The sequence below is a fragment of the Grammomys surdaster genome, unplaced genomic scaffold, assembly GCF_004785775.1.
Source record: "Grammomys surdaster isolate TR1022 unplaced genomic scaffold, NIH_TR_1.0 125780, whole genome shotgun sequence".
Taxonomy (NCBI): Eukaryota; Metazoa; Chordata; class Mammalia; order Rodentia; family Muridae; genus Grammomys; species Grammomys surdaster.
In genome coordinates this window covers 2,850,999-2,863,156 of record NW_021620611.1, presented here as the reverse complement: position 1 = coordinate 2,863,156, position 12,158 = coordinate 2,850,999, and the positions used below count along the sequence as shown (strand labels likewise).

The following is a 12,158-nucleotide window of genomic DNA, read 5'->3' as shown; positions in this document are numbered from 1 at the left end:
GAGAGAGAGAGAGAGAGAGAGAGAGAGAGAGAGAGAGAGAGAGAGAGAGAGAGAGAGGATATAAAAGAGTGAAGAGGGAGCATAGATAGGTCTTATAAGACACAGCTTCTGAAGTCCGGCTCTATACTGAGCATAGGAATCCTTTCAAACACTTTTGTTCCCAGGTGACTAAGCATTCAAATACATAGCCTAATAGAGCTATTCTCATTCAGATGGCCACAGAGATCTCAAGGGCTGATGAGGACACACCTTTCCCAGCCACCAGATCCTGGGCTTTAGGCTCCATCTTCTGCTTCATTAAGAGTCAATGAAAAGCCAGGCAGTGGTGGCTCAAGCCTTTAATCCCAGCACTTGGGAGGCAGAGACAGGCAGATTTCTGAGTTCAAGGCAGCCTGGTCTACAGAGTGAGTTCCAGGACAGCCAGGGCTACACAGAGAAACCCTGTCTCGGAAAACCAAAAAAAAAAAAAGCAATGAAACAAGCAGCAGGGGAACCGACTGCTAGTAACCACTAATTGTGGTTGTATCAACATGACAAAGCACACAGGAAAAGTGCCAAATTAACATTTTAGATACATGCAAGGTGCCTTTAGTAACTGCTCATAAGCCCCAGTTAAGCTTGCCACATACCACATTTGTTCCTAGTACCAGTTCCGGGAGAATCAAAAGCAGGATCTATTCCAACTGTCATTTACCAGGTATTTGCCCAAGTTCATTAACGACTCTGACCTTCACTTTCCTCATCGATAAAACGTAAACAGTACTTTATGGTGCAGGCTTGGTTGTTATTGTTTAGTGAGATAACATACTGAAGTAATCAGCTTAGAACCTAAATGAAACACAGCCAGCATGAAACACACTGGCTGGGGTTCCTAGTCAGAGCAGAGAGCAGTACTGGCCAATGGGAAAGGGGAGCCACATCCATAATGATGGCTTTTTAAACAGCCACATTCTAACTCCTAAAGAAACTGATGAAACTAACTCAAATGATGACGCATGCACCTCAAGATAGCCAGTATCGGAAAGCCACATCTACTTTTCTTTTTTTCTCTACTTCACGAGTCTTTGAAATCTGGTAGTTTATAACCTCTTCCTGCTAAGCACTGGAAATTAAACCCAAGGTCCTCTCCTGCTAGGTGAGTGCTTTGACTCCCAACCCCTTGTACTTTAAAATGTTTTTCCATTTTCAAGTGTGTGTGTGTGCATGCGTGCATGCAAACATATGTGGTGTAGGTATGTATGCATATTTGCATGGCTGTACATACATGTAGGCTGTCTTGAATGTGCATATGCATGTCCATATGGAAAGCCAAGGGTGAGGTGAGGAGTCATCATGAGTGGCTCTTCCACCTTATTCAATGAGACAGGGACTCAGCGAAACCCAGAGCTCATCCATAGAGTTAGTCTAGCTTATTCTGGGGATCTCCTGGCTTTGCCTTTCAAGGCTTAAAGTCTCAGATGGGCTGACAAGACCACCCAGAATTTCCACAGACTCTAGAGACCTGGAGTCCAGTCCTCACACTTGTGTAGAAAGCGTTGTAGCCACTAAGCCATCTCCCAGCCCACATTTTACTTTTTATTTCAGTCAGGGTCTCATAAAGGTATCCAAGCTGGACTTGAACTCACTCTGTAGCCTAGGGAGCCTTACCCTTCTCAGGCTCCCAAGAAGCTTTGACTACTCACATCTGTACCGCCAAGACATCATTACACATTGGTCCGACCTCAATTCCGAGTAGTGGTACAGCCACACGTGGCTCCTTGCTTCGTACTCAGCCCTCTAGCTATCACTAAGCAAACATAGTCAGTCTACAGTTCTCTCGATGTCTCATGAGAATTCAGAAATTATTGTTTGTTAAATCCCCACTACTGATTATTTTCTCATCCATGCCTGTGTTAACCTCAGGATTCTAAAAAGGTAGGAGAGCTCGAGATACAAAACACAGAATCGTTTTAGTGATGTTTGATGGACACTTACAACTGTGGTTTGTTTTTACAGAGACAGGAACCCCTAATGTAATAGACAATGGAGGTTGCCAGAAGACTGCTGTACAACCAAAGCCACAGCCGAGCTCAGACCTGTGAGCAGAAACATGTAGGCCAGGACAAACCAGAGGCAGGGCTAGGAGAGGAAGACAAACATGCCAGAAAGATTAAGATGTATGTGGGAGGCTGTGATGGTTTGAATACGCTTGGCCCAGGGAATGGCATGGTTAGGAGGTGTGGCCTTGTTGGAGTGGGTGTGGCCTTGTTGGAGTGGGTGTGGCCTTGTTAGAGTAGGTGTGTCGCTGTGAGCATGGACTTTAAGACCCTCATCCTAGGTGACTGGGAAGTCATTCTTCTAGCAGCCTGAAGATAAAGATGTAGATCTCTCAGCTCCTCCTGCACCATGGCTGCCTGGAAGCTTCCATGCTCCCATCTTGATGATAATGGACTAAACCTCTGAACCTGTAAGACAGCTCCAAGTAAATGTTGTTCTTTAAAGAGCTGCCTTGGTCATGGTGTCTGTTTATAGCAATAAAATCCTAACTAAAACAGAGACTACAACATGAGGGCTTTGGCTCTTTAGTGGATTTAGTGCCCTTGGACAGCCACTATGCGCCCTGATGCCTCTGTGGACTGCCTGTGGCTTCAGATCCAAGACTGGACACCATTAAGTACTACAAGTACTTGTTTTCTAGGAGGAGTAGACATTTTGTTTTCCTGCTTTCTGGTTAAGAGAGGAATTGGTTTAATGTCTATCGCCTTTTACCAAGTGCTAAAGGATTTAATAGGGTGACAGTAAACATCTGATACTCAGTGTGGATGGAACTGTCACTGTTTTATGTCAGCATATTTGCATACTTCTACAATCAATTAACTAAGAAGATAATGAAAATTTCTGAAAGGGTGTATTCAAAACTGTACAGAGAAACAGTTATCACAAGGAAAGCACCTCAGCAACTTTGAGAAGCCCACAGCTTAGCAAAAGATCTGGGGCAAGCAAAGCTCTGTCCTCAACGCTGCCCAGAGTCACTCTTGTATACCAACATATCAGGTTTTCAATGAGTATGATGCCCGAGGGCCACCCAGCTGTTTGATACACTGCCTGGGGGTGCCAGGAGATGAACAGGTGAACCAGTCCCAGCTGTTTCATCCGTTACTTTTGGGAAGGAAAAGCTGCAATCTGGATACTGCAATTTGAAATCTGACAGATCTGAGCATATATACAAGGTAGAGTATTCCATATATAAGAGTGCTTAATGCCAGGCAGTGGTGGCATATGCCTTTAACCTCAGCACTTGGGAGGCAGAGGCAGGTGGATTTCTGAGTTCAAGGCCAGCCTGGTCTACAGAGTGAGTTCCAGGACAGTCAGGGCTATACAGAGAAACCCTGTCTCGAAGAAAACAAAAAACAAAAAAAAGATTTTTAAAAGATTTTTTTGTTTTAGTTTGTTTTTTTGTTTGTTTTGCTTATAAAATTGAATAGTTAATACCAACATTGCACACATTTTCAGAGGATGAACGCAAGGTATGTGTTTCACACAGTGTCTAAAATAGTAATTACCTATTACTGTGCTCTGGGTTTTGTTTTCTGTTTGGTTTTTGGTTTTTTTGGGGGGGGTTATATTATATTCAGGAGTTTTTGGTTTGGGATTTGTTGTGGTTGAGGTGCAGTACTTGAGATTGACACCAGTGCTTCCTGCGTGTTCATGCAAGCATCCACATCCTAACCTATATCCCAGCCCTTAAATTGTGTATGTTGTATAAGATAATAATAAGCAAAATATTTATATTTGTTTTTCTTGTCAGTATACAGACCTCATTAAAAACCAATTTTAGCTACAGTATGAGACCACTAAACTGATTTCCATTTTGAATCTGTGTAGAGGCCAAACATGCCAGTAAAATCTATTTTCTCAACTTATTAAATCCTGAGTAGTTTTATAAATTTTTACTTTTCCTGCCTTAATAAAAAAATATGAAGAGAAATTGAGTGTAAATATCTCAGCAAGTGACCTTGAAAACTGTGTGTGTGTGTACACATGTGTGTGAGAGTGTGTGTGTACGAGTGTGTGTGAGTGCATTTGTGTGTGTACATGTGTGTGTACACATGTGTAAGAGTGTGTGTGAGTATGTTTGTGTGTGTGTACATGTGTGTGTACACGTGTGTGTGTGTGTGTGTGTGTGTACATGTGTGTTTAGTTAGGGTACTGATCCATGACAGAGCCTGTGTTGGGGGTGGAAGATTAACATGCACTTTCCATGTTTGTGTATATGTGCATTTAGGTCTTAATGAACAAAGGCTTCCTTCCCCGATGGTCTCAAAAGAAATCTTTCAAACTCCCAAAGACTCATTCAGCCTCAAAGACATTCATCTGAGAATCATTCCACGCTAAAGATACTCAAGCACTACTGTGATTTGCTCTCCTTAAGCAAGTGCCTTATGTTTTAATGGACATTCCTTGAAAATGATAACTTTAAAAAGTCCCTGAAGCTGACAATGCACAATCACAATTTACACCCCCTTTCTTAGCACTGACTTCACCATACCTTCTGATTTTAGACAAAAGACTTGCTTAAACACATACACTGCACTGCTTGGTGAGTATGTGTGAGCAGATGCAGACTTCCAGTTGAAAAGCCTGACTGTAAGAAGCCGAGTAACACTTAGGACCTAGCCGCAAAATCACAGCCCGTACCTGGCCAGCTTGACTTCTCTGAGCGCTTAGAGCAAGGCCTTCTGCTATCACATTCACAGCACAGAAGCTAGGTTTACCTTTTTTTGGCCTGGATTTCACTGGCAAGGACTCCTTTTTTTCCATGGCTGCTTCTCTTTCTTTCCATCGTCGGATCTGTTCCTCTCTCATCTTGTAGAACAAGATCTGTTTCTGCTCTTCGCTGAGCTCTGCCAGCAGGTCAGGGTCTATGAACATATCCTTCAGTATCTGCCTCAGCATCTCTGCTGCTCACAGGACCTTCTCCACCTGCAGCGGAAGTTCTTGGAAAGGACTTGCAGGTTTGCTTCCAGCAGCCAGGAGCTTGGGCACCGCTACACCTTCCCAGAGACTTGAACAGCCCAGTAATTATGACTCCCGCAGCAGGAAGTCACCAGAGTGATGTCTGTAGGAAATGCTGGTCACTGAACGTGGACAAACCTACAAAGAGCAACAGTCCAAGTCAGGCAGTAAAATGTGTAGATTCTGGACAGGAGCAGGCTAGTAAAGAAAGACAGGAGGAAATACAATTTAGTTTTTCATTTCAAAGAGGGGGAAAGCCCAGGTGTGTTTAGCTACAAGTTTGCATAACCTCTATTCCATAATAGATACTTTATCAGAAAAAACAGCCACTTTGTACAGGTTGATCGCAGGGAACTAGAAATTGAACAGAGGTTTGTTTGGCCTTCTCCCAACTGAACAAACAAACACGTTATTTCCCCAGTGCCTCCCAGCTGCCAACAGCATGGCTGAAAGAAATCAACAACAAAAACAGTAGCAAAGGGTTGCAAGGGGAAATTAAACTATCCTCCTCACGTGACTTCCAAAAGAAAATATCACATTTGAGACGCTTTCAGAGGAGCAGAGTCATTCTCAAAAAGAAGGAGGAATAGAAACGAGATCGTGCTCTTTCTTTCCTCTCTCTCAAGCACTGCATCCACACAACTGTGTGCCTTCTCCTTTCCAATGGGCCGTTCCAGGCAACCCAGCAGAGCACGGAGAGCAGAGCAAGAACAGAAGAGGACACGAACGAACATTCTGGAGGGTCAGCAGCTCTTAGGTGTCTCCTTTCCAGATAACTGAATTCAGTAAAATTTAAGTTTCAGCCCAGATATCGGTGGCAGGAAGGGTAGGGGAGAAGAGACCATTGGCTTCTGTCTTTGATTTATAAAAGTTTATCAGGAGGCTCCTTCAGAAAGTGGCTGTGGAATGGGGCATGCACAGTGTCACAAAGGTAGTATTAACGAGTGGCAATTTCTTTAGGTCTCAGTTTATTTTACATAGTTATATGTGGTTAAATTCTTTTAGATACCAAACCTTCAGACTCTATGTTTGTCTATGACATATACATGTATTATATACATATTTATGCATGTATGTATAAACGTGTATGCCACAGAGGACAATCTCAGGTGTCAGCTGTGGCCTTCCACCTTCTTTGAGACAAGATTTCTCTCGTTTGTTGAGCACTGTGCAGACCAGTCATGCCTGATGGCTGAAAAGCTCTGGGGTGTCTCCTGACTCCATCTCTCATCTCCCCAGAGAGGCACTGGGATTAAATACCACTGTGCATGAGATCTCAATGCAGACCTTCGTGCTTTATTTACCCACAGATCCATCTCCCCATCCCCAAACTCTTACACTTTTATTAATAGAAATATATGTATATATGCATATCTATGTATGTATATGTGTACATGCATCTGTATCCACAATATATATTATATTATATTATATTATATTATATTATATTATATTTATTATATTATATTATTATATTTTCTGGAGAAAAAAAAGGATTCGATTTGTTTCAAATGTCATAGGACTACAATAGTCTTTCTATGATATTTCAGGATCATCTATGTTGTAAGAGGTCAACTGCAATTTCTATGCCTATAACACTTCAGAAATATTGCCTCTAGCTGTGCTCACTCAAATACCTTGTTTTTTTTTCCATAGAAAGCAATACACACTTAAACTTGAAAACAGTTACTAAGCGACATCATGACTACAGAAATCTTCACTCTCCCTGCCTCTTCCTGCATTTGCGAGTCTTAATCCTTTTTCTTTTCCTCTCTCCTCAGTTTCCTTGTAAAGTAGCCCCTTGAACACAGTCCTTTGAGCCCAGTGCACTCAGCAGTCAGGTGGCACAGGACATCTGTAGCATTTGGATTCACTTTTCATTGCATCGCAGGGCCTTGCAGCTACGTGTACCGTTCCTACCTACATCCTATTTTCTCCCACAGCATTTTAACTCCTGGAGTTCAAATGGAACACGATATTAAGAGGAATGTTAAATAGCATTAAAATCAATGTCATGAGTGTAACTCAGCCAGGCACACCCCTCCCATGGCCCCTAGTTAAGCTTCCATATTGCCTTGGGATGGTCTTCAAAGGGTCATACAGTGAAGAGTCAATGTCTTGTGGTATTTTGGTTCTAGCACATTCTCAGAGAATACAGCAAACCAAGTCCACTCTTAAGGAAGGGTTTATAGAAGATAGTATTCTTCCACAGGAAGAATCTGGTTCTTTGACACATGTGACTTCAAGGTCCTGAGGTAAAAAAGTAAAGTAAACAAAGTAAAGGACTCCCTGAAATTCCAGGAATCATCCATAAATGGGCACATTCCATGGCTTCAGTGGTTGACGCCCATAGAAGAACATGATTAAAAAATATATATTAGCAGTTGATGAGGTCTACAGTTTCTACTCTAGCCCCCTTTTCAATCCAGTGAATAGTACTGGAGGGTCAGAGAGAGCTGAAAATTAACTCCCTCAAAGAGCCAAGGGCACATTCCTCCCCTGGTCTAGCCCAGAGTGCTCTCTGATAACAGAACTGACACTTAACTGTTTCCTGCACAACTGCAAGCACTCAGCACACGTTAACTTACCACATCTCTAAATTCAAGAGGTCAGTCCCATTTCACAGCTGAGGAAGACAGTGATGGCTGGGAGACTGGGAAACATTGCAGGTACTGACTGTATCTACTCTACAGACTGTCTGCTAAACAGGTATGGCTGGGAAGCTGGAGAGCTTGCCAGTTACTGGATCCACTGCACAGACTGCCTGCTACAAGTTTGCTCCCGAGTCCAGAAACAGAAAGTGGTGCCACTTTGAAATTTTCTGAACAAAGACCAGAAAATGTCCTTGGGAAGAGATCTGAGAAAGTGGAGATACCTCAGTTGGAGCTGAAGCCCTACCTTAATCAAGTGTAGATAAGCTTAGAGAGGCCACAGAAGAAAATACCCTAATCCAGGAAGGAGCACAGGGTCGACGCCCACATTGGCCAGTAGGAGTTTGTCTTCCTCTTATTCTCCACTTGCCAGATACTTTGTCTCCGCAGTATTCCCTTCCCTGGTACCTCAGTAAAGAGGTGTGCAAGCTCTTTTTTGTTGTTGTTGTTTTGCTTTGCTTTGGGTAGCTTCTGCAACATGGGCTTCAAGCATCAAGGTTAGTCAGTATGTTTTGTTTTGTGGTCCAAGGATTAAAACCTGGCCTTTGCACATGCTAGGCAAATTCTCTGTTGCTGGGCTACACCTCTAGCCCCCTTTTTACTTTATATTTTGAGATGGATTCTAAATTACTCAGAGCAATTTTTGATATATCCTAGCCTAAGCAGGCTTCCTGGCTTCCCATACTATCTGTCTTCAGCTCTCACATAACTGGGATTATAGACTCTGACCACCAGGGCCAGCTTAATCACCCTTGAAGAAAATACCATGGCTCCTGGTAGCCTCAGAGAATACAAAAGAAACTCAGCTAACAAGTGGCTGTGGCTATTGACTATGGGCACAGCTGGACTTCTGGTTCACTCTGAACATCTGTCCTTTAACCAGCTCCTCAAGGCTTTCCCATAGCAGACCACAGCACAGCAACAGGTTCACAGGATACCTCAAAGGACACCAGCCTAGATCCCCTGCTTGGCCTCCAGTGAGTTGTGACTTTAGGAGGTCACTTCACATCTTTGGACCCTGTTTCCTAATCCATAAAATAAATCTGGGGATCTCTGCAGCTCTTGGATCTCGAGATAAAATCTACCTTGAAGTTATTGTAAAAAGTACAGGAAATGAAAAGGAGGAAGTGAACCCTCCAGGGATTTTCCTACTTTCACTCTATATACAGGACAATCACTGCTAATGTTGATCTGCCTGGTGATGTTTGGGTCTCAAACTGAGTACAGTCACTCAAGGTCCAGCACAAAGTGTAGCTCAGCTAACTTGTTTTTCTCCTCCTGTGGCATTTTTCTTGAAAAAGACAAATAGCAAGCAACAAGCCCACACCTGTTGCTCACTCTAAAAATTTCTAAAGAGTCCAAAATTTAGTTAAGTTCTCAGGAAACCTGTAGATCTGCTCTGACCTTCACACTTTCCATTTTCCTACACAATTGTGTTTTTAATTAATATGGAACCTAATAAATAATAGCAATAATGATAATACTAATACTCTACCTACAGCTATCTTCATTCAAATATTGCAGTATATATTGTATGTATACCCCTAAAGTTAAGAACTTAGTTTACATTCTATTTATCCTGTAAACATCTAGGCCGGTTGTCAGGCTTCGAGTTGTTCAATATTTTTTCTTATTAATTTACATGATGATTTTGAAAATAAAATAAATTGCCCGTGGTGAGAGCAGCGGGAAGTTTTGCAAATGCTCTCAAGATTGAAGTATTTCACAGATATACCTAGAAAAGTCAGTTTGTGCCAAATCATCGCCTAAGTATTTCTTCCACTTATTTATTAAATTAAAAAATTATAAATCCATTGTTTTGTTACACAAGCAAGAGAAGCTTGTCAGGGAGCTGACCAAGAGGCAGTCATCCCTGCTTCTCTGGGACTATAGCAAAGGGAGACACTACTGAGAAAACCTACAAGCAGTGAGTGCTTCCACCTAGAGCCCATGAACCTCTTTACAGTGGCTGGGGATGGCTCACTTTTGTTGAGGAAAGTCCTTGCTAGGCTGATTCTAGATTGAGCCTTGACCCAGAACCACAGGGAGGTGATGAGCTGCTGCTCTCCGTACCACATGAGGGCGCCCGCGGGAGGGTGTCCCTGCGCGGGGAACTCACTAATGGAGTTGTGCGTGGGCTGAAACCGGTTTCAGGACTCTCCGTCTGGAAGGTCTCGGGGCCAGGAGAGACCACATGGCACTGCCCAGTGATTGGACCTCCGCTGATTTGTGGGTATTGTTGCCAGGACTCAGCACCCGCTTAGTTACCCAGACCCTGGCAGGTGGCCTCCGCTGCTGCACCTGCCCAGGCCAGTGTAAGCACTCACCGCGTGTGCATGCACACTACCCGGACGTCACAACTTCCCTGAAAGACTCCAAGTCGCCTCCGATTCTCCTACCACTGGAGACTCTTAGTATAATGATCGCAAGTCCTTTATTCGTAGGGCAGCCACTCACCCGGCCCCGGCTGCAGACACTGGACACCCTACACGGGACATCGGACACCCGCAGCAGTTGTGGTCGGTTCCTTCGGGCACCTGAGCTTGCCCTGCGCGCGGTGGAGGAGGTACCGGAGGGACAGGTGAGCAGCCTGGCCAAGGGAATCAGGGTCTCTTCCTGTCCCTGTCCTCTGTGCTTCACCCTTCGCTCTAAAGATCCACCTCCTGGTTCCCACTCCTGGCTCCCTGCTCCAGTATTTCACCCGACCCGGTCACCTACCTGCTCAGGACCTGGAGCAAGGTGCCCCCAAGCACCTGCCACCTCCAGATTGTCTACAGCAACTGTCCAGGAAGAGGAGGGAGGACAAGCAGAGACTCAGCTGCACAGAGACTCAGCCGCGCGGGCTGTCTGGACAAACACTCGGGCCCAGAAGGGCACTCAGCGTCCAGATCGCAGCCCTGGCCCGCCCCGCCGCGCCCACATGCTGGGGTGACTGACTGGGCGCTCCCTCAAGGCCCCACCCGGGTGCTGGAGGCGCTCCAGGGCCAGTAGGCAAGGCTTGGCTGCCTTGGTCCAGCGACAGCAAGGCCACTAGTCTTTGGTTAATCTAGAGTGCTGTCTACAGTCTGAGTTGGCTTGCCCTGCCACCTCCACTGGGTCTGTGGGACTTACTAATTACAACAGCCCGGCCCCTTCCACACTAGACTTGTGAGGTGGAGCCTGCCAAAGCAGGCAAGGCCCATCTGGGAACCTGCGTCCTGCAGGCCAAGTTGGCTGTAGTTCTGCGCCTGCATTTCTACACCTTACCTTTTCCTTCTCTTTTGTTGACATTAAGTAAATTATCAAACTCTGAAGCATTTGTTACTCCAGGTGTGGCTTTACAGGGCATGATCAAGGAAGAGAAAGACTGGAATGTTGCAGGCTGAAGGCACTAGAGACAGGGACAGCCAAAGAGAGAAACCTGGAGGGAAAAAGAAGTGGAAGTCCCCGTGACTAACACATCAGGGCCAGAGTGGCCCAGGGCACTGCTGAAGCCTAGGCATATCTGGTGAGGAGGAAAGCCGAACAGAGAGGAAATGTGGACCCATCTTTTACGTGGATGAGGAACAGAACGTTAGGGATGTGTGGGAGAAAACAGGGCTGGGGGGGTCGGAGTGGGGGTGGGGAAGGATGGCACAGGACCTCAGACTGTGGAGGTTAGAAAGAAGTGTTATAAACAAGAAACACGATGTGACTTTATACACCCTATCCGATCGATTTAGGAGCCTGACATGCTGGACCCAAACGTTGTTTATCTTTAGCTTTCACAACCGCAGAAAACTCTTAAGTTGGAAAAGCTTACAGGCAGGAGTTACACCCTACACTCTCAGGAAACAAGACTCAGCCATTTACGAATGCTGCTTGAGATCCATTCAGGCAAGGATTTCTGGCCCAAAGCTTACCCTCCACTGCATTGAGTTGGGTGGCCAGATGAGGTGCTTTAGAATGGTGTGTCCTCCTCTGCTCAGTAAGTGTCCCCACACTCCCCGGAAGCTAAGGAGCTGTACAAGTGGGCCATCAGCCAGCTCAAAAGCCCATGGGACACTGATGCTATCATTGGGTACCCTCCTCCACACTCATTCTGTCTCCAAGTCCTGACAAGCCCTTCTTGATAACAGCTCTCCCCCGTACATTAGCCGTACAGTTTCCCATAGTAGCAGTGCTTGGCGGATTCAGTTCTCATGAGGCTTAAGTGAGACTGAGGCTATCCCCAGTCATCCTGGTCAAAGCAGGGAGGCCATTGCTGTACCAGGTATTGCTCTGTGTGCTCAGTAGAACACAGCAGAAGTGGCGGTATACTATTTCCCAGATTAGTGTGTAGCAAGTGGCAAAGATTCGTTGTCCAGCACTGGGGATGCTGAAATAGAAAGATAGCTGTCCAAGGTCAATGTGAGCTACTTAGTTTCAGGCCAGCCGGGATTCATAGTAAGAACATATCTAAAAAAAACAATGATAAAGGAATGTCTGTAGCTCTGTCTTGTCTGTAGCTCTGTCTCTTGACTGCCATCCTTTCTCCTCTCCCCCCGCCCCCCC

At 45.0% G+C, this 12,158-nt stretch overlaps 1 protein-coding gene across 1 annotated transcript in view; it reads right to left on the bottom strand.

Annotated features, from left to right (window-relative positions):
- Sh2d4a (SH2 domain containing 4A) overlaps positions 1-10,430 on the bottom strand; it is a 61,989-nt gene extending 51,559 nt beyond the window's left edge. The window contains exons 1-2 of the mRNA XM_028789053.1: positions 10,365-10,430; positions 4,755-5,133 (exon numbers count right to left, since the gene is read on the bottom strand). Coding sequence (XP_028644886.1) covers positions 4,755-4,935 — 181 coding nt within the window. The 5' untranslated portion in view covers positions 4,936-5,133; positions 10,365-10,430. The remainder of the gene's footprint in view (positions 1-4,754; positions 5,134-10,364) is intronic.
- Between the last annotated feature and the right edge of the window lie 1,728 nt (positions 10,431-12,158).